Raw genomic sequence first — 23581 nt, 5'->3', positions numbered from 1 at the left:
CGGTTGGTTCCGTTGGATCGAGAATGACGGCGAGCGAGAGGAAAGAGATGAGAGGGGACAGTGTCATGGGAGGAATGGGGATTTTGATTCGGATCATCTTTTTCCTTGTAATCTTTACAGCGCTATTCCGGCCATCGGAAGGAACCGAAACGATCGAGCTGAAGAATGGGCCAGAGGATTTGGCGTGGGTGGTGCAGCTGTCTGATCTCCATTTCAGTGTGCACCACCCTGACAGAGCTCAAGACTTCAAGGAAATTGTTGGGCCCGCCCTTTCATTCATCAAACCTGCTTTGGTCCTCATCACGGGTGATCTCACTGGTAGGTTGCTCTTATCGAGTTACTTTGGTGTGCATTTGTTTACTTCTTTTGGCTTGTTTAGCATAACTTTTGTTATTTTGTGCTGGTTCTCTTAGAATTTTTCGGCTTCGAAGTTATTTTGGCTATTTGGGGACAAGAATTTTCTCTGGGTTTATTGGTTTAGCTGCTTATTCCGAAACGTGGAATTGCTAGTGCTTAACAAGCATCAGATTTGTATTCATGTTTATTCAACTTGATATGCTTCATATGCTTAGATTTGTGAATTGCAGATTTTGGAACTTTCCTTTCTCAATGCATTTAGTGGAAGTGCCTTTTATGATTTTTCTTTTAGTTGGATTGATATCATCCCTTGGGACTTCGAGAGTTTTGTTTGTGGGAGCCAACATTTTGGGTTAGAGAGTTCTTTGTCTATTATTTGAGGGATTTGACTGTGGAAAAGTATTAGAGTTTTGTATTTTCTTGAAATAAGGGTGAACTCACAGATAATGAGTCTGAATGAAACAGAGATGAAGAGCTAGGGTGCCATATAAATGAGTATTGATCCTTAAAACTTCAAAGGTACTTAACAATAAAGAAAGTAGCAACAATAACAAAATTAAACAGAAGTCAGAGCTAGTATTAATGAGAAATTAACAAAAAAATCTCATTAAGGCGTGGTTTATCAGTATAGTGTATCCTTTTAATTAGTTAAATTTGACTATGAAGTATTTAAGCATCAATTAAAGGGACGCCATCATTGTCTTTTTTCACCTTAATGGGAAAATGGTCTTTGGTCGCAAGTTGTCTTTATGCCACTGTCGCTTTCAAAGTAGGGGTAAAGCGGGGGGAGCGAAACTTGTTTTATCTCAATTTTTGACATGACATATTTTGGATATGATTCTTAATTACTCTTTTAATGCAATGGAACTCAACTTTAATTGAATTACTCAATGGAACATGATGTAGTGTTGTTTATTTGTTAGTATTGGCTTCAAAGGACAATTTTTTCAGAATTGGTACTGAAGGGAGGAAATGAACAAAGGGGAGAGAATAGAGAAAGCAAATGGTAAATGGTAAATTTTGAACGAGTATTCTTATAGGTTTGATTCAGTTCATTTTAAAGGGAAAACCCTCAAAAGGGATGAACCAATTGAGGGTTGGAAGATGTCTCAAGAGACTCATTCTAATGATATATAATAAAAAAACCATATAACTGTGTAATATTTATAGAATAAAGGATTGTGATTAGAATAAATAATTTATATAATTAAGAGATATTAATTAGGGATGCTCATTTTGCAATGAACGTGAAACTTTTAGAAAATAGTGTCAATTGTATAATTGAAAATAGAGAAAGCTCAAAGATTCAATTAAAAAATAAATTTGGACAATTCAAAAGTTAAGGCATTATTATTTATTCATAATTTTTTAATTTAATTTTAATGTTGTTAATTAAACTGTAAAATTTCATTTTGTCATTTGACAATGGAAGAAAACAAAAAACTGAAGGGTAAATGTGCCTTTTTACAATTTGAAAAGTTTATCTATTATCTGTGTTTTAGTAAGTAGTATGTTCATAAATTTCCCTGCGACCACATTTCGTCAAATTGATACTCAAATTTTCAAGATTTTACACAAAATTTTCGCTTATCTACATCTACCAGATGGCAAAAGCAAGGATTTAGTGGTTATGAAACAAGATGAAGAGGAATGGATTGAATACCGGAAAGTTATGCGTGATGTTGTCAAGAGGAGTGGGCTTAATGAGAGCAGCTTTTATGATGTTCGAGGAAATCATGATAACTTTGGTGTTCCATCCATTGGTGGATCATATGATTTTTTCTCTAAATACAGCTTCAATGGTCTTCGTAAAAGAAGTGGGCACGTCAATAGCATCACAATTCAAGTAGGTGATTAACTCTCCCTTTTCTAAGCTACCATACACAGTCGTAAATGGAGCCCCATAACTTATGGACTCCACATTTGATTTGTTGATTATGTGACACGGCTTTATGTGGTCGTTGTTTTATCATCACTTGTGTTTCTGCTGTTCCCGGGTATCATCTCTGGAATTGATTCTTTTTCATAGTCCTTGTTATGAAGGGATTAATTAAGTACTTTTGTTTGCTGATTAATTCTAACCCCGTGAGCTTAATTCTGTGGATCACACTAAATGTAGTCTGCTATTAACATTGTCAGCTATTACTTATAACTCACCCCGATGTTGCTATTAATAATGCTTGGCATTAATTTAAGTTGTCTTTTATCTCTAATCCATTGTGTATATTTTTGCACTATCCAGACGAGCAAAAGGAAAGTTCTTTTTGTTGGGTTTGACAGCACCATGCCATCCGGTTTGCGGGGCCCAACTAATCTGTTTGGCCATCCAACAGATGAATTATTAACTGATATAAATTCTGAACTCTCGCAATGGGATTCTCAGTCCTCTCAACCTGTTATCAAGGTATCTTTTGGGCATTTTCCTCTTTCATTCTCAGAAGCCACAAAGTCTGGAAAGACCCTGAAGGCTACCTTCCTCATGCACTCTTTATCTGCCTACTTATGTGGGCATTTGCACACAAAATTTGGAAAGAATTTAAAGAGGTACCACTCAAGTCATCATCAGCGAAGTTCAAAACAGTTATTCCAATTAAATGGGCATCGGTTTTCCTCGGAGGTCGCAGCTAATTGTTCAAGTGATGCAACAAAATTTAATGAATTCTGGGAATGGGAAATGGGTGATTGGAGGAAAAGTAGAGCCATGCGCATTTTGGCTATTGATGGTGGTCATATATCATTTGTTGATATTGACTTCAAGTTAGGAGCCAAGAAAACTATTATACTGCCAACTTTTCCTCTGGACTCCAGGTTCACTTCAAAATCATCTCAATGCAGGACAGCAGAAGCTTTTTACAGGGAAATCAGAGCTCTGGTTTTCTCCACTTCTCCAATTATCTCAGTGGTGGCTCGGATCTATGACTCTAGTTCTGGAAATCTTCTTGTTGTGATGGAGACATTAATGACAAAGCTGGAAGGATCCCGTGGTGACCTCTATGGTGCCCCATGGAATATTAAAGCTTTCGAGGATCCATTTCCCGAAAGATATTTACTGCAAATAGAGACAACCGATATTGCTGGTAGATCAACTGTTTCTGATCTAAGACCGTTTTCGGTAAGTGGTCTTCCTGCCAAGCATCCGTGGAATTGGAAAGAATTTTTTGTGATGGGCTGTCAGTGGGACGGCTTGTATCTCCCAATCTTCTGGTGCTTCTATTTGTTAGTCCTTTCCATCCTTCTCATTCCAAAAGCACTCCTTTCATTTTCAAGAAGGCATCACCTCTATAAAAATTTGAAATCCAATAAAGGCTTCATTAATAGTACTGCTCGGATTCTGGTAGAAATACACAATGTTCCTGTAGCATGGTGCTGTATGATAGTTTACTTGTTTTACCTTGTGTTGTGCCCTTGGTTTTCTGGCCAATTTTTTAATGAAGGTGGAGAACTGGGATACATGACTTACCGAGGTGTGGCTCTGAAATTTAAGAATTTTGGAAAGATGGAGTTTCTTGGATTTCCAGATGCAATGGTGATCGTGCTTCCGCATCTTTATTTTATACTTTTTCCATCACTTATTTCAATCATCATGTTGGCCGCTGAGAGGGGGTTGTATCATGATTACATTATTTCTCTTTCAAGTAAGAAGAACGATGACACTGATGGCCAAAACAAGGAAGCTGCATTGCCTAACAAACGCACCAAGAAAGTATCAGAACTGATTCTTCATAAGCGCTGGCTTAGGAAATTTTTCCTGGTCGTATCTCTGGCCATCAGTTGGAAACATTTAAAGGTAGATTTCTGCGCTTAATCAATGACTCAGAATTCGAAATTTAAAATAAATGGAGTGATTTGAGGATGAAAATTATTGCATCTCTAAATTTTTTGGGGAAAAGCTGCTATACCTTTTCCATTGCATTAAAACAATCCTCGAGTTTTGTAGTCTCTCTCTAATTTTCTGTTCCATTATTATAGATGATTTCTTTGTCTGCCAGTTACACTTTCATACCCAATAGTGACACATAAAACATGTTATTATACCTGTTGTTGAATTCTCGGATCAGTTCAGCAAATTCTCTCATATTGGCCTTGATTTGATTGTTTTCTGAGTTTGCTATGAGTTTCTTTGTTGTCCTTATGAGTTAAAAAAATGAAGTGGATTATATTTCTATAAGTTTTCAATGTCCCCTTCCCAAGATCTTGTTTTGTAGCATCTCGGTGTTGTGTTTATCTATGATCATAGTCGATAAGCTGAAGCTTTTGTTTCTTGAGCACGCTCTCTTGATCAATCATATCGACTTGATAGATTTTCTTCGTTACGTTTTCGTTGTCTCATAAGCGTAGCTGAGTTTTGTGTTTGACCACTCGGTTTCTGATTATTTGTATGATACTATAGTTCCAAGTATATAATAATGTCGCAATTGTATATTTTTGGTTTGTTTCTGATGTGGTGGTATCCCTTCATTTACAAATGCAGAACTGCAGAGGTCTTATGAGAGCATATGAGACGAATCCGTTTATCCATTCCCCAATCTACAGCCTTGCAGTTCCTCTATTGTTGGCTTATACCATCTGGAAAACCAGGAAAGCTTGAACGAACAAATGCCATTTCCACAAGGCCTTACACTCCTAAAATCTATTTCGCTAGCAGATTATTATTAAATACTCCAAAAAGAAAAAAGGTAAATTATCAAATACTGATCATACAGGTTGATTATATTCGACGGTTCCAGAATGTTGTTCAATTACCTGTAATGTAAAGCCTAGAGCATTCTTGTGTCAAATAAAGGTTGTGGGGGCGTCTAAAGAACTGGGCACGTATCAGTCTAATTAAGGCAATGTTTTTATTAATTATTTATTTATTAGTACTGAGATGAGGGGCCGACTGCAGAGCAAGGCGGTGTAGGGGAAGAAAAACATATAAGTTGGTGAAAATAAGATGACTACACAATTGTATTCCAACTAATTGTGTGTGCTCATTTAAGTCACACATGGCATCAATTCGTAAGATTTAAGTACATTTTTTTCAGAAAAAATATAGTAAAAAATAAGTACGTACATTATAAATAAAATGATGCCAGTTAAAGTATCTATATCGAATTATTAAACTAGTTTATGCATGTGGAGCTAGCTCCTTTATATAGGGATGGATGCCAACAAATTGTCATTTCACATACACATTGTACATAATTGTATATGGGAACTCTTCATCAACCTTCCATTCAAGATCTTAATGTCAAAATCCACTATTCAAATCTATTATTACCAATCCAAGAAACTCATGAGCACGAGTCGATGTTTTTGTCCAACATAGACAAAGTGCTTAATTTCACTGTTCAAACGGTGCATTTCTTCCCTGCCAACCCGGAGTTCCCGCGGGAAGTGGTGGCTGCTAGGCTTAAAAAGGCGATACAAAAATTGATGCAGGGCCCTTATGATTTCTTGGCCGGAAAATTGAATTTGAACCAGCAGACGGGAAGGCTGGAGATCGAGTGCAATGGATGTGGTGTTGGGTTCGTGGAGGCCTCGACCGAGTTTACGTTGGAGGAGATGGGGGATTTGGTCTATCCCAATCCAGCATATAGAGAGCTAATCACGCAGAGCTGGGATAACAATCAAGATCAGTATCAGCCACTTTGCATTTTTCAGGTATAATTAATATGCATATGTATGATATTCTTGCATGTCTAGCAACTTACGAGGTATATATATTATTTATGTGAATCTATTTATGAGCTTTGTACGTAGGTGACATCGTTTGAGTGCGGCAGCCTCGTGCTGGGAATCTCTACGAATCATGCTTTGTTCGATGGGCTGAGCTTCAAGATTTTCTTGAAAAACCTCGCTTCACAAGCATTTGATCATCATGATCATACACCCTTGGCCATCAATCCTTGCAATAATCGCCGCCTGCTTGCCTCCAGGTCTCCTCCGCAAGTGACATTCCCCCACCCAGAAATGCTCCATCTCACCGGAGAACACGAGCATCCAGTATTTTCTAGTGAAGATGAAGATCTAGATTTCAAAATCTTCAATCTCAGCCCGAGTAGCATCAGTTACCTGAAACAGAAAGCCAAACATTGCAACAAAACCACAAAGATCACCAGCTTCAACGTGGTGACCGCTCACATCTGGCGATGCAAAGCCCTGTCAAGTCCCTCCCAGAGCAACCGGGATCGGGTCTCCACGATCCTCTACGCCGTGGACATACGATCCAGACTGAACCCTCCACTGCCACATTCCTACTGCGGCAACGCGGTGCTGAGCGCTTACGCATCAGCAAGATGCATGGAGCTGGAAGAAGAACCTTTCTGGAAGCTGGTGGCCATGGTCTCCGATGGGGTGGCCAGAATGACGGACGAATACGCGAGGTCCGCCATAGACTGGGGAGATATTCACAGAGGGTTCCCGCATGGAGAGGTGTTGATCTCTTCTTGGTGGAGATTAGGATTCGATGAAGTGATGTATCCATGGGGGAAGCCCGTGTATAGTTGTCCGGTGGTGTACCATAGAAAGGACATCATACTGCTGTTTCCCGACGCTAAGGGCGGTCGCGGGGTGAATGTTTCGGTTGCATTGCCGGCGAAGGAGCTGCAAATATTTGAACAACTATTTTACAAGTATCTGTCGGCCTGAAATGTTCATGTGATATAGCCTATTTTGTATCATTTGCACAAATGATCTCTTTCTTGCATGTATATAAGTTTCATGAGAGTATATATTATTATGCACATAAATAATTTAGTACCGGATATATATGACGTTGATATTATTGACATATTGTTATGAATTTGATAACACAAACTGCCTCAGATTAAGATTTACAGTTGGGGTGTGTGTATATATGACCAAGAATTTTAAAATGTGGCATCTTGGTAAATTTCTGAATGAAAACGATAACATTTTGAACTAGAATATTGATCACATGTTGATTGCTAGATAATGTTGTTTGATAAATAATTTTGGGTACCTTTTTTTTTTCTTTTTTTTTAACATGAAAATGGACTTAATTAATTTTGGGTACTTACATGTTTGTTAACTTTGTTTAGAAATTGGATCCCATAAATCTGTAACGTAGGAAATAAGAACAGATCAATCCGGCTTCGCCAATCAAATTGAATTTGGATCCGGTTGAAAGGCTGGCCCATATTTGCTTAAGGTGCAATTGTACAAAGGCTGATCTTTCATCTTATCGGGCCCAATATATATTTATTTATTTATTTTTCTTTAAACTGGCCCATATTTGCTTACTGCGTCGAATTTAACCTTTTTTTTTATTTCACAAAAAAAAAAAAAAAAAAAATCTTGCGAGTAATAAACATACACCGTAAATGAATCATATTTATTGTTTTGAATTCATATACCCTCCCATTATATATCACTTTATGTAACAATATATTCATGTATATATAATATAAAATAATAAAAATGCGGATTCATCTCTCTTTTTAAAAGGAAACACGAGGAAGCTTCATAGATAATTAGATTGCGTTTAGACGTGAGAATTTTATTTGGAAATACGGATTTGATTTGAGAAGGGATTTGAATGATGAATTTGAAAATTACACCTATTTTGGGTGGTTCAAATCGATCATAATTAATTATTATCACATGTGCATGGATTAGCAAAAGGATGGATTTGAGATTCATATAGTTTCAATTTTTTTCATCCACGGACACTCTTAAATTGATTGTATATAGTTGAATATTCAAACCTCAAAGAGAGCGACGTTGTTATAAATTTATAATCTAAAATCGGATTCATTGGTAGATCATATATATTATCGAATAGCATAGTCCGTATTTGATAGATACCTGTTATATTGTTATATATAATATAGTATTTGTTGTGTGGAGCTCCTATTGCAATCATACCAAAAATTATATTGATTTGTCAATCGCCCATGTAATTGAAAGTAAACGCATGACATACAAGTTCATTTAATTTGATACCAATCATAATAATAACTACCGTTGCGTGCTCGTATAATCATAATTTTAATTTTTAATTTATTTTTGTTTTTTTAAATATTTGTTAAAATATAAAATAAAAAGATTTGTAAAAAAAAGGTAAATACAAATTTAGAAAACAAAAAAAAAAACTAATTAAGGGTATTATTGACATATTAAAAAAAGCCTCGCCAAACCCCTCTCCCTTAATTAATAGTATAGATATGATAATATTTGATACAATTAAGGCAGTGTTTGCAACTTCTAAAAATAATTTATTATTGAGTTTTTTTTTTACAAATTTGTGAAGAATAATTGCATAATTACTTATTTTTAGAGGTTACAAACACTATCTAATTATTGTTCCTCAGAGAGAATTGAATGACATTGAATATATATATATATATATATATAGACCAGCTGACCAGGGCCCAAAAAAACACGCTATATAACCCGGATTGAACTAAATTTTAAAATAAATAAAATATATTTTATTTGAAATTTAATATCAATGTTCTAAAAAGCGCTATGCGGGCGGCAACCCACCGCCTAGCGCCTAGCCGTTTAGGCGCCCTAGGAGGTTTTTTTTAAAACCTAAATAATAAATAACTTTGAATATTCATGAGTTTTACTATAAAATATAATTTTTATATCTTATGTTTTTCAGTTTTTGTACGAAAATCTTATAAAATTTTAATAATAATAATAATAATAACAACAACAACAACAAAATAAATATCAATAGATATCAAGTCTCCATATGTAATATGAGATTTAATTTTTTGTTTGAATTTCTTTTCTGCGCTTCTTCTTTCTTTTTGTGTTTGTTTCTCGCTTCGCGTCTCTCTTTTAGTTTTATATTTTTAATTTTTTTTAAATAAAAAATAGTAACCGCCTAGGCTGATTTCTGTCAGCTTAGGTAGCGCGAGATTAGGCGGGCAACGCCTAGAGGCATAACCTAGCAAAAAAACGAGGTGATGGGTAACCGCCTAGCGCCTAGGCGGCGCCTTTTAAAACACTGTTTAATATATAGTAATTTTTGGATTTCGAAAAAGATCCACATAAGCTCTAAAATATTATTATACATAGCTAATTAGGTTCATGGGTCCTATATTTAGGATAACCATAAAACATGAAAAAAAAAAAAAAAGCTTATATAATTTGGACGAAGATATATATTAGCAGGATGTTGCACCTATGTTATAAATTCATATTGTTGAGGTACAATAATTGTCCCTATTTGGTAGAGTGATTGAATCACGGCGCTTGAGTTGTTGTGCAGTTTAAAAGATTTGAGTTGTACCATTACCACTAGCTACAACTTTTAATAAAGCGGGAAGTGATCGGTTTTAATTAACTAACTACACATATACTTAATTACATGGTAAGTGAATGATCTCACTAATCAATAAAATACTCCCTTTTATTTGAACAATACTCTTTTCCCATCCGGGTGCTCCATGTAGAGCTGTCAGATGGGTCTACCCAGCGCTCCCCGTCATGACTCGCGGCCTGTTTGGGTTGGCCCGTTTAGGCCCACCTCCAAACGGGCCATAAAAACCCCAACCCGCCCTGTCCCGCCGCGGGTTGCGGATTGGGTGGACCACCCACCAAAATTTTAAAAAAATTCAAAAATATAAAAAAAAATTCAAAAAATAAAATTAGTATTTGAGATTGAAAAAAATATCAAAAATGTTAAACAATAACAAATAATAAATGTCACAATCAAATAAATCATATAAAATTTTGATGTTAACTACTTAACTGTTATATTTTGGATAAAAAATCGGATTTCAAAATAATATGAATAAAATAAATAGATATTTAACCATAAAAAATAATAATGTAAGATATAAAAAATATTACAAATACTAGTTTTAAAATTTTAAAATTACATTATTTAAAAATAAGTATTTTTAATCTCATAATTCAAAAAAAAATAAAATTTTATTTTTTTAAAAAATTGGCGGGTCGGCCGCCTGCCCGCATCAACTCGCGGTCCGTTTGGGTTGATCCGTTTAGGCCCGCCTTCAAACGGACCAGTAAAATCCCAACCCAACACGTCAATTTTTCATAGCGGGGCAGGCTGATCCGACGAAGCCAAAACGGCTCCAGCTCCATGTGTGCACATGCATTTTTAGAAAAATAATAAAATAACAAAAATTTTGAAACGTGCGACTCCTAGCTAATATATTATATTATTCAATCCGTGTACGTAATTTACGTAGATGTGATGGTTCCTGGAAAAGTAGGTGGAACTAAGCCAATAACGATAGAGATCCCCAAGAGTACGAATAAAGAATTCGCACCTTTCAATTTCATTCACACATATGAATCTATCTGTTTGTTAAAGGCATGAATATGAAAAAAAATCCTAAAACATTTTGATCCAAATATTCCAGTTGGCAAAGCTTTATTAGGTACTGCCAAGTGGCTAAAGACACCCCCTTATCCACATACCCCACACAACATAACATATGATCATCGACAACGCCACGGGAGATGCCATGGGACCCAAACGTCTCTTTTGCGAACCTTCCTCCTTTATTAGCTAGCTCACACTATAATTTCAATCAATACCAATAAATAATTACTTGTAAACAACTAAAATTCATATATATATAAAAAAAAACTGTGATAAGAAATCATGAAGACATATATAATTCATTTTTAAGAGAGTTAGTTCAAAAAAAGATTACAAATAAATGATGAAGACTTCAATTTTATTGTTATTATTTATTTTTTTTGTAAATGATTGAAGATAGCACATATTCTCTAGCTAGCTAATTGATTGTTATCTTTATGTCAGTTGTCTTCATGTCATTGTGAATATTGAATATGTCATACATATGTATGTTTGCTTAGGAGTACTAGTGGATCGATATTAATATAAATTGAAAGTCGCCCCGCATGCAGCTGCCATGTTCATGAGGTGATAAATTATAATTAAAAAGGGATTGGATCGTATCGGAGTGATCATATATCATGTCTCGGGGAAGAGACCCACTGGTGGTAGGTCGAGTGGTAGGAGATGTACTGGATCCTTTTACGTTATCCATCGGACTAAGGGTGACATACAACAACAGAGAAGTGAGCAACGGGTATGACTTGAGGATAGGTCAAGTTTCCAACCAGCCGAGGGTCGAGATTGGCGGCAACAATCTCCGCACCTTCTACACTCTGGTTATGGTGGACCCTGACGCTCCCAACCCCAGTGACCCCAACCTTAGGGAGTATTTGCACTGGTGAGCCACCCCACTCAATTCCTCCTAGCTCATTCTCTTCTTTTTCTTCTTCTCTTAATTGGTTCCTACCTAGCTTAATTATATTATTACATACATGCATTAATTATGACTTGTTATATATTATTATTGTAGGCTGGTGACTTATATTCCAGCAACCACGGGTACAACTTTTGGTGAGTCTTTCATTCTATTCATGTAATGATTGTTGTTGTCCGACCACACAACCATTTCTTTTAATTTTCTCTTTTGTTCGTGTAAAATCAGAACGTCAAAACAAGGTACGTAAATTTTATTATTTTTTTGTCTCACGGACTTTTCTAATTATGGGATTTGGTGCGATGGTCACTTCTATTTTGATTCAATTCACGTTGACGTGACATAGGACACGTAGTGAAATGTCAGCATTTTTTGATGTCACGTAGACACTACGGTGAAATAGAACCGGAAGGCCCCAAAAAAGCAAAAAGTTATAAATGTACCAAAACTAAAATCTGCAAACTCAATGTATCAAAATTCAAAATAAAAAAATAATTTTTGATGAGATTTGCTTTTCACTTAAAGATGCAATCCTCCAGCCATACGTTGTTTGAGGAGTGCAAGCAATTAATTAGTACGACTGGAAAATGTTGGAAACATGAAGAAGAAGTGTCCTCGTGTGGTCTAAATTAAACTAGAAACTGATCCGACAAACCCGAGCCATTTTGACGGCTCCAGTTCCATGTGTGCACATGCATTTTTAGAAAAATAATAAAATAACAAAAATTTTGAAACGTGCGACTCCTCGCTAATATATTATATTATTCAATCCATGTACGTAATTTACGTAGATGTGATGGTTCCTGGAAAAGTAGGTGAAACTAAGCCAATAACGATAGAGATCTCCAAGAGTACGAATAAAGAATTCGCACCTTTCAATTTCATTCACACATATGAATCTATCTGTTTGTTAAAGGCATGAATATGAAAAAAAATAAAGATTCCTGAAACATTTTGATCCAAATATTCCAGTTAGCAAAGCTTTATTAGGTACTGCCAATTGGCTAAAGGCACCCCCTTATCCACATACCCCACACAACATAACATATGATCATCGATCGACCACGCCACGGGGGATGCCGTGGGACCCAAACGTCTATTTTGCGAACCTTCCTCCTTTATTAGCTCACACTATAATTTCAATCAATACCAATAAATAATTACTTGTAAATAACTAAAATTCATATATATATATAAAAAAAACTGTAATAAGAAATCATGAAGACATATATAATTTATTTTCAAGAGAGTTAGTTCAAAAAAAGATTACAAATAAATGATGAAGACTTCAATTTTATTGTTATTATTTATTTTTTTTTGTAAATGATTGAAGATAGCACATATCTCTAGCTAGCTAATTGATTGTTATCTTTATGTCAGCTGTCTTCATGTCATTGTGAATATTGAATATGTCATACATATGTATGTTTGTTTAGGAGTACTAGTGGATCGATATTAATATAAATTGAAGGTCTCCCCGCATGCAGCTGCCATGTTCATGAGGTGATAAATTATAATTAAAAAGAGATTGGATCGGATCGGAGTGATCATATATCATTTCTCGGGAAAAAGATCCACTGGTGGTAGGTCGAGTGGTAGGAGATGTACTGGATCCTTTTACGCGATCCATCGGGCTAAGGGTGACATACAACAACAGAGAAGTGAGCAACGGGTATGACTTGAGGATAGGTCAAGTTGCCAACCAGCCGAGGGTCGAGATTGGCGGCAACGATCTCCGCACCTTCTATACTCTGGTTATGGTGGACCCTGACGCTCCCAGCCCCAGTGACCCCAACCTTAGGGAGTATTTGCACTAGTGAGCCACCCCACTCAATTCCTCCTAGCTCCTTCTCTTCTTTTTCTTCTTCTCTTAATTGGTTCCTACCTAGCTTAATTATATTATTACATACATGCATTAATTATGACTTGTTATATGTTATTATTGTAGGCTGGTGACTTATATTCCAGCAACCACGGGTACAACTTTTGGTGAGTCTTTCATTCTATTCATGTAATGATTGTTGTTGTCCGACCACACAACCATTTCTTTTAATTTTCTCTTTAATTTTGTTCGTGTAAAATCAGAACGTCAAAACAAGGTACGTAAATTTTTTTTTTTTTTTGTCTTACGGACTTTTCTAATTATGGGTTTTGGTGCGATGGTCACTTCTATTTTGATTCAATTCACGTTGACGTGACATAAGACACGTAGTGAAACGTCAGCATTTTTTGATGTCACGTAGATACTACGGTGAAATAGAACCGGAAGGCCCCAAAAAAGCAAAAAGTTATAAATGTACCAAAACTAAAATCTGCAAACTCAATGGATCAAAATTCAAAATAAAAAAATGATTTTTGATGAGATTTGCTTTTCACTTAAAGATGCAATCCTCCAGCCACACGTTGTTTGAGGAGTGCAAGCAATTAATTAGTACGACTGGAAAATGTTGGAAACATGAAGAAGAAGTGTCCTCGTGTGGTCTAAATTAAACTAGAAACTGATCCGACGAACCCGGGCCGTTTTGACGGCTCCAACTCCATGTGTGCACATGAATTTTTAGAAAAATAATAAAATAACAAAATTTTTGAAACGTGCGACTCCTCGCTAATATATTATATTATTCAATCCGTGTACGTAATTTACGTAGATGTGATGGTTCCTGAAAAAGTAGGTGGAACTAAGCCAATAACGATAGAGATCCCCAAGAGTACGAATAAAGAATTCGCACCTTTCAATTTCATTCACACATATGAATCTATCTGTTTGTTAAAGGCGTGAATATGAAAAAAATAAAGATTCCTGAAACATTTTGATCCAAATATTCCAGTTGGCAAAGCTTTATTAGGTACTGCCAATTGGCTAAAGGCACCCCCTTATCCACATACCCCATACAACATAACATATGATCATCGATCGACCATGCACGGGGGATGCCGTGGGACCCAAACGTCTATTTTGCGAACCTTCCTCCTTTATGACACACTATAATTTCAATCAATACCAATAAATAATTACTTGTAAACAACTAAAATTCATATATATATATATATATATATATATATATATGTATATATATATATATATATATATAAACTGTGATAAGAAATCATGAAGACATATATAATTCATTTTCAAGAGAGTAAGTTCAAAAAAAGATTACAAAAAAATGATGAAAACTTCAATTTTATTGTTATTATTTATTTTTTTTTTGTAAATGATTGAAGATAGCACATATTCTCTAGCTAGCTAATTGATTGTTATATTTATGTCAGTTGTCTTCATGTCATTGTGAATATTGAATATGTCATACATATGTATGTTTGCTTAGGAGTACTAGTGGATATATTAATATAAATTGAAGGCCGCCCCGCATGCAGTTGCCATGTTCATGTGGTGATAAATTATAATTAAAAAGGGATTGGATCGGATCGGATCGGATCGGAGTGATCATATATCATGTCTCGGGGAAGAGATCCACTGGTGGTAGGTCGAGTGGTAGGAGATGTACTGGATCCTTTTACGCGAACCATCGGGCTAAGGGTGACATACAACAACAAAGAATTGAGCAACGGGTATGACTTGAGGATAGGTCAAGTGGCCAACCAGCCGAGGGTCGAGATTGGCGGCGACGATCTCCGCACCTTCTACACTCTGGTTATGGTGGACCCTGACGCTCCCAGCCCCAGTGACCCCAACCTTAGGGAGTACTTGCACTGGTACTGAGCCACCCCACTCAATTCCTCATAGCTTCTTCTCTTCTTTTTCTTCTTCTCTTAATTGGTTCCTACCTAGCTTAATTATATTATTACATACATGCATTAATTATGACTTGTTATATGTTATTATTGTAGGCTGGTGACTGATATTCCAGCAACCACGGGTACAACTTTTGGTGAGTCTTTCATTCTATTTATGTAATGATTGTTGTTGTCCAACTACACAACCATTTCTTTTAATTTTCTCTTTTATTTGTGTAAAATCAGAACGTCAAAACAAAGCACGTAAATTTTATTTTTATTTTTTTTTGTCTCACGGACTTTTATAATTATGGGTTTTGGTGCGATGGTCACTTCTATTTTGATTCAATTCACGTTGACGTGATATAAGACACGTAGTGAAACGTCAGCATTTTCTGATCTCACGTAGACACTACAGTGAAATAGGACCGGAAGGCCCCAAAAAAGCAAAAAGTTATAAATGTACCAAAACTAAAATCCGCTAACTCAATGGATCAAAATTCAAAATAAAAAAAAATGATTTTTGATGAGATTTGCTTTTCACTTAAAGATGCAATCCTCCAGCCACACGCTGTTTGAGGAGTGCAAGCAATTAATTAGTACGACTGAAAAATGTTGGAAATATGAAGAAGTAGAAGTGTCATTCGTGTGGTGTAAATTAAACTAAAAACTGATGGTATATTAATATATATGATAACCAAATTTAATTATTAATTATAATTATTATATTATATATATTGATAAAAATGTATGTATGTAGGTCGAGAGATTGTATGTTACGAGAATCCTAGTCCTTCGATGGGGATACATCGGTTCATATTCGTGCTGTTCAGCCAGCTTGGGCGGCAAACCGTGTATGCTCCGGGGTGGCGCCAAAACTTCAGCACTAGGGATTTTGCGGAGCTCTACAATCTCGGTTCGCCGGTTGCTGCTGTCTATTTTAATTGCCAAAGGGACACCGGCACCGGAGGCAGGAGGATGTCATAATATATATATATATATATATATATATATATATATATATATATATATATGTTGAAAATATATATAAATATATATTATTATTTATTGTTGAATGTTGAAGGTTGAAAGTTGAAAATTGAGTTGTAAAATATTGAAAATTAGTGTGTGATGATGTAATTAATGATGTATTAATTTTTGACTAATCTCCAATTGAGATCTATAAATAGGTCTCTCCATTTGTGTAGAAAAATACAATTGTGAAGAGAGAAAAAATTTTATAAAGTGTAGAATTTTGAGTTTTTGAGTTTTTACTTTTTACCGTAAATTTTTACTTTTTCACAACACGTTATCAGCACGATCGCTCGAAGGTTCTCTATATTTTCCGACGCTCCAAAATACAAGAAGAAGTCAAAAATATTCAACAAGTAAGAATTTTTATTTTACTGTTTATATATTTTTATTGTGTATATATTAATATATAATATCATGTTATGAAAAAATAAGTTTTTTTCAAAACTTGTTATAAATCCTGGGAGGATGTTAAGACGACATCCCACACTCCCGGTAAGGGATACGACAAGTATAAAAGCCTCTAAGGTTTTTAAACAATAACGTGATATATATGTATTATGTATATATATTAACTATATTAATATATAATTTCATGTTATTATATAAAAGGTTGTCTATGACACTGACCTTATAATAACGTGATATGATATATATTATTGTGTATTTATATACTAACCATATTTGTATAATCTCATGTTATTATATAAAAGGTTGCCTACGACACCGATCTTATAATAATGTGATATGATATACTATACCTGACTTTATACTAACTATATTGGTATAATTTCACAACATTATATAAAAGGCTGTCTACGACACTGACCTTATAATAATGTGATATGATATACATAATTATTTAATTATGATTATCATTATATGCATTACATGATTATCACGAATTTTTATTCAACACATACTCAATTTTTTCTTTACCCCCAACGGTCACAAACGGTAACAAAACGGCTAGTTTTTGCCCTATAAATATGTTCACTCAAACTCATTTTCAATCACACCAAATTCATTCTTTCTCTCAAAATATTTTATCCTCGGTTTTTTCGAAGATGGAGATGATGACATTTATAAGGATATTTTTCATAACGACTATGATCATCATGCTCACGAGTCTTTTACTCACCAGCGATTTTCCAACACATATTTTTTCTCTATTTGTATACGCACTTGTAATTTACGTTCTTCCATTATTTTGTATTGTCATATTTATGGAAATTAACTAATAAAATGCATTGTTACTTTCTAGTACCACCATGTCGAACTTGGCGAAACTCGAATTCATTGCACTTGATATAACCGGAAAGAATTATATGCCATGTACCCTCGATGTAGAAATGCATCTCGAGTCATTGGGTCTTAACGAAACTATCAAAGAAAATAACATATCATCCTCACAAGATAAAGCAAAAGCGATGATATTTTTACGCAGACATCTTGATGAGGGGTTGAAATGTGAATATTTGACCGAAAAAGACCCAATGATTTTGTGGAAAGGGTTAAAAAAACGTTTTGAGCATATACGGGAAGTTATACTTCCGACCGCACGAGATGAATGGAATACTTTAAGATTCCAAGATTTTAAAAAGGTGAGTGATTATAATTCTGCGATGTATCGAATTGTCTCACAGCTGAAATTTTGTGGGCATAATATTACTGAGATGGAAATGCTTGAAAAGACATTTTCCACATTCCACGCATCAAATATAACTCTACAACAGCAATATAGAGTGCGTGGATTTTCGAGATACTCAGAACTCATCGCATGTTGACTCGTGGCGGAAAAGAATAATGAATTGCTCATGAGAAATCATCAGTCCAGACCTACTGGTTCAACGGCATTTCCTGAAGCAAATGTCGTAAGTAAAAATGAAAACCAAAATCAAAGATATAGACAAGATTTTGGTCGAGGTCGTGGACGAGGACGTGGGCGTGGACGTGGGCGTAGAAATGATCGCGGTCGTGGTCGAGGCCGTGGATTTGAAAATAAAAGAGATAGTTATTTCAATAACTCATCTCAAAGGAACGTCACGAACCACCCACAAAAGAGGCAGCATGATAATACGGGTGAAAATGAAAATCATCCAAAAAGAACTGAGAGTGTTTGTTATAGATGTGGCACTCCAGGACATTGGTCAAGAACTTGTCGAGCCCCTGAGCATCTGTGTAAGCTCTATAAAGATTCAATAAAGGGGAAAGAAAAAGAGACCAATTTTACTGAAAACATTGACCATGCAAGTGGTTCAATGAATTTAGATGCTGCCTACTTTTTGAATGATTTCAAAGATATTGATTAAATGTACTGGTGGGAAAAGAATGTAACAATGTAATTTTTAAATTGTAACATATTATAATTTGCATGTATCTTTTTTAATTCATTTTATTGCATATTGTTTTTGAAGATCATTATGGAAAATGCTATGATCAAAGATGGAAATAATGCACTGGAAGTTTGCATACCAGATAGTGGTACAACGCACACTATCCTCAGAAATAAAAAATATTTCTTGGAATTAAAACCAACAAAAACAATGGTGAATACAATATCAGGTCCTGTAGACTTGATTGAAGGATGTGGCAAAGCACAATTTTTGTTACCTAATGGTACAAAATTTTTGATAAATAGTGCTTTATATTCACCACGATCACAAAGAAATTTGTTGAGTTTTAATGATATATATTCTCATGGTTATGATACGGAAACAATAACCGAAGGAAATGAGAAATATATGTGTCTTACTACATATAAATCAGGAAAGAAATATGTAGTTGAGAAATTATCAATGCTCCCTACTGGATTGCATTATACACATATAAGTCCAATCGAATCAAATATGGTTATTGGAAATTCTTCAATACTAACAAATTGGCATGATCGATTGGGACATCCTGGTTCAATAATGATGCGAAGGATTATAGAAAATACAAGTGGTCATCCACTGAAAGACCAGAAGATCTTTCAAAATAATAAGTTTCAGTGTAAGGCATGTTCTCTGGGGAAACTTATTATAAGACCATCACCAGCTAAAATCCAAAAGGAATCACCCATATTTCTTGAACGTATTCAAGGTGATATTTGTGGGCCAATTCATCCACCATGTGGACCATTTCGATACTTTATGGTATTGATCGATGCCTCTAGCAGATGGTCACATGTATGTTTATTGTCCACTCGGAATGTGGCATTTGCAAAATTGATGGCTCAAATAATAAAATTGCGGAATCAATTTCCCGAATATACGATCAAGAAAATAAGACTTGATAATGCTGGAGAATTTACTTCCCAGACTTTTAACGACTATTGTATGTCGATGGGAATTACTGTTGAACATCCTGTAGCTCATGTTCATACACAAAATGGATTAGCTGAATCATTGATTAAACGTCTGCAGTTGATTGCTAGACCAATGATTATGAGAACGAAACTCCCTATTTCTATATGGGGACATGCAATTTTACATGCTGCTGCATTGATTCGCATCAGGCCAAGTGCATATCATAAACACTCCCCATTGCAGCTTGTATTTGGCAAAGAACCAGATATTTCTCATTTGAGAATTTTTGGATGTATGGTGTATGTGCCTATTGCACCACCTTAAAGAACAAAAATGGGACCTCAAAGAAAGAATGGTATTTATATCGGCTATGATAGTCCATCAATCATTAGATATCTTGAGGCTCAGACAGGCGATGTGTTTACAGCACGGTTTGCTGATTGTCATTTTGATGAAAATAACTTCCCAATGTTAGGGGGAGAAAAGAAACACATCGAAAAAGAAATCACATGGTATGTACCATCATTATTACATTTGGATCCTAGAACTAAACAATGTGATAAAGATGTACAGCAAATTGTGCATTTGCAAAGAATAGCAAATCAAATGCCAGATGCATTTGCAGACACAAAAGGGGTAACAAAATCATATATACCTGCTGTAAATGCCCCTGCTCGAGTTGAAATTCCAAAGAAACAAAATGAAGACATTCATGATGTCATAAAACGCCTGAAGCGTGGAAGGCCAATCGGTTCAAAGGATAAAAATCCTCGGAAAAGAAAATACATAGAGAAAAATGATGATCAGAAAATAGAAAATGGTGTTCCAGAAGAAACACACGATGATGAAAATATTTTGTCAGAACCACAAACTGACGAGAATCATGAAATCTCTATCAATTATATTAATACTGGAAAAATATGGAACCGAAAGAATGTACAAGATATTGATGAGATATTTTCGTACAATATGGCATGTGACATCGTAAATGAAGATAATGAACCAAAATCTTTTGGTGAATGCAAAACTCGAAAGGATTGGTCAAAATGGAAAGATGCCATCCAGGTTGAATTAAATTCGCTAAATAAACGTAGTGTTTTTGGACCTATAGTCCTTACACCTAAAGGTGTTAAACCTGTTGGGTACAAATGGGTTTTTATTCGAAAGAGAAATGAGAAAAATGAAATAGTGAGATATAAAGCTCGACTTGTTGCACAAGGTTTTTCTCAAAGACCTGGAATTGATTATGAAGAAACATATTCTCCTGTTATGGATGCAATTACGTTTCGGTATTTGATCAGTTTAGCAGTGTCTGAAAACTTGGACATGCGTCTAATGGATGTTGTTACAGCTTATTTATACGGATCACTTGATAGTGATATATACATGAAAATCCCTGAAGGATTTAAGATGCTAGAAGCACAAAGTTCAGAACCCACAGAATTTTATTCTGTGAAATTACAAAGATCATTGTATGGGTTAAAGCAATCCGGCCGAATGTGGTATAATCGGCTAAGTGAACACTTGATGAAAAAGGGATATGTAAATGATCCAATATGCCCTTGTGTTTTCATCAAGAAAACAACATCGGGATGCGTGATTATTGCTGTATATGTTGATGATTTAAACATCATTGGAACGAATAAAGAAATTCAAGAAGTGATGTTATACTTGAAGGAAAAATTTGAAATGAAAGACCTTGGAAAAACCAAGTATTGTCTTGGTTTACAAATTGAACAAAAAGAATGTGGAATTTTTGTTCACCAGTCTAATTATACAGAGAAGGTCCTTAAACGTTTTAATATGGATCAATCAAATCCTTTAAGTACTCCAATGGTTGTCAGATCATTGAATATAGAAAAGGATCCATTTCGTCCATGTGAAGATGAAGTTGTTCTTGGTCCTGAAGTACCATATCTAAGTGCCATTGGTGCCCTTATGTATCTTGCAAATTGCACTAGACCAGACATATCTTTTGCAGTAAATTTATTGGCAAGATTCAGTTCATGTCCAACGAAGAGGCACTGGAACGGAATTAAACATATATTCCGTTATTTACGAGGAACGACGGATTTGGGACTTTTGTATCCAAAAGATACAAATCAGAGAATAATTGGTTATGCTGATGCTGGATACTTATCTGATCCACATAAGGCACGTTCCCAAACCGGATATGTATTTATTCGTGGAGGCACTGCAATCTCTTGGCGATCACAGAAACAAACACTTGTTACAACTTCATCAAATCATGCCGAGATTATTGCACTACATGAAGCAAGCCGTGAATGTGTCTGGCTTAAATCAATGACTCGGCATATCCAAACTTCTTGCGGATTATCAGTGGACAAGAATCCAATCACACTGTATGAAGATAATGCCGCATGTGTTGCCCAAATGAAAGAAGGATACATCAAAAGTGACAGAACTAAACATATTCCTCCTAAATTCTTTGCATACACTCAAGAGCTGGAGAAGAATAAAGATATTGATATTTGTTACATTCAATCAAGTGAGAACTCATCCGATCTCTTCACAAAGGCACTTCCCACGGCGATATTCAGAAAACACATTTATAATATTGGGATGCGCAATCTACGAAATATGTGAAGAATCATTCATGTTGACATCAGGGGGAGTTTACGTGGCTGCACTCTTTTTTCCTTACTATGGTTTTTGTCCCAATGGGTTTTTCCTAGTAAGGTTTTTAACGAGGCAGTATACAACACGTAATGGAGACTGTCATTCTATCATGATCATCATCACAAGGGGGAGTGTTGAAAATATATATAAATATATATTATTATTTATTGTTGAATGTTGAAGGTTGAAAGTTGAAAATTGAGTTGTAAAATATTGAAAATTAGTGTGTGATGATGTAATTAATGATGTATTAATTTTTGACTAATCTCCAATTGAGATCTATAAATAGGTCTCTCCATTTGTGTAGAAAAACACAATTGTGAAGAGAGAAAAAATTTTATAAAGTGTAGAATTTTGAGTTTTTGAGTTTTTACTTTTTACCGTAAATTTTTACTTTTTCACAACAATATATATATTTTTAATTATTACTTTGAAGACGTACACAAAATAAATTTAAACTTCGCCTCGTACGTAGTTAGGATTGTGTGTGTTACTCCAATAAATGTATATTAATTCTAAAGTTTCAGCTCCCTAGCTCGTTCGGGCTTAATTTAGCTTTTTAAATAATCATCATTATTTATTGAATATAATATACTTGGTAACTTAGTAGTCTAATCACTGAAAATAACAAGAAGTAACTAAGTCAAAAAGAGTATTCTTTACCTTCCACAAATTAAACATTTACATATTTCCATGTGCATTTTTCAAAACATAAAAAAAAAAAAAAAAATTGTCTTATATATATTTCAAGATCTGAAAATCCCCAAACATACATATTAACATATTATTCTCGCTTTTTAATTCAACCAAGGCTGAAAACGTATTCTTCAGCAAAAGTGTTGTACGTGTTACCAATTCCGTATCAAATAACATAATAATACAAGATTTTGCAAAGCAGAACAGAAGAGTGCATGTATGTAAACACACAGTTTTAGGCCTGATTCCACTTTAATACTAAATAATTTAAAATACAAATCACAAAAATCATCCGAAATATCAAATAATATAAAAATTAATCTTTAAATTTTGAACTTTATATACAAATCGTCTCATCCAGATAATATCGTCAGAGAAATTCAGCATGTAATTAATTCGTAACATATCATTTTTCTATATAAATAACAATTAGTTTGTTGTCTAAACAGGTAAATTAAATTAATTATAAAAAATCCGGGAAAAAGAAAGTGATCATTAATCCAGGGAAATGAAATTAATTAAATATAATTATTGCACGATCGAACAAATAATAAAAATTCTATATATATATTTTCCCATAGAAAACATCGAGCGAGAAAGGAA

At 34.8% G+C, this 23581-nt stretch overlaps 4 protein-coding genes across 5 annotated transcripts; all 4 read left to right on the top strand.

The window, feature by feature from the left end:
- The first annotated feature begins 20 nt into the window (after window positions 1–20).
- On the top strand, window positions 21–5914 carry LOC140864593 (putative metallophosphoesterase At3g03305). Of its 2 annotated transcripts, none has more exons than XM_073268872.1 (5): window positions 21–318; window positions 1962–2203; window positions 2600–4144; window positions 4829–5033; window positions 5779–5914. In XM_073268872.1, the coding sequence occupies exons 1-4, from the start codon at window positions 24–26 to the stop codon at window positions 4943–4945; spliced, it is 2199 nt and encodes a 732-aa protein (XP_073124973.1). In that variant the 5' UTR covers window positions 21–23; the 3' UTR covers window positions 4946–5033; window positions 5779–5914. The 2 variants fall into 2 exon arrangements, with proteins under 2 accessions (XP_073124973.1, XP_073124972.1); XM_073268871.1 differs by having other exon boundaries at window positions 5666–5793.
- LOC140864595 (acyltransferase GLAUCE) lies at window positions 5511–7123 on the top strand. The gene is made up of 2 exons (XM_073268873.1): window positions 5511–6000; window positions 6100–7123. Exons 1-2 carry the CDS (start codon window positions 5548–5550, stop codon window positions 6985–6987), a joined length of 1341 nt encoding a protein of 446 aa, XP_073124974.1. The 5' UTR covers window positions 5511–5547; the 3' UTR covers window positions 6988–7123.
- A 4135-nt stretch (window positions 7124–11258) lies between these two features.
- LOC140864597 (protein FLOWERING LOCUS T-like) lies at window positions 11259–13249 on the top strand. Its single transcript, XM_073268875.1, has 3 exons — window positions 11259–11546; window positions 11679–11719; window positions 13019–13249. The coding sequence occupies exons 1-3, from the start codon at window positions 11287–11289 to the stop codon at window positions 13039–13041; spliced, it is 324 nt and encodes a 107-aa protein (XP_073124976.1). The 5' UTR covers window positions 11259–11286; the 3' UTR covers window positions 13042–13249.
- A 34-nt stretch (window positions 13250–13283) lies between these two features.
- LOC140864596 (protein VERNALIZATION 3-like) lies at window positions 13284–16318 on the top strand. The gene is made up of 5 exons (XM_073268874.1): window positions 13284–13398; window positions 13531–13571; window positions 14912–15299; window positions 15435–15475; window positions 16081–16318. Exons 3-5 carry the CDS (start codon window positions 15040–15042, stop codon window positions 16305–16307), a joined length of 528 nt encoding a protein of 175 aa, XP_073124975.1. The 5' UTR covers window positions 13284–13398; window positions 13531–13571; window positions 14912–15039; the 3' UTR covers window positions 16308–16318.
- Window positions 16319–23581: the final 7263 nt, after the last annotated feature.

Source organism: Henckelia pumila, chromosome 4 (genome assembly GCF_033568475.1).
Source record: "Henckelia pumila isolate YLH828 chromosome 4, ASM3356847v2, whole genome shotgun sequence".
Lineage (NCBI taxonomy): Eukaryota > Viridiplantae > Streptophyta > Magnoliopsida > Lamiales > Gesneriaceae > Henckelia > Henckelia pumila.
This window is presented reverse-complemented; position numbering and strand designations above follow the sequence as displayed.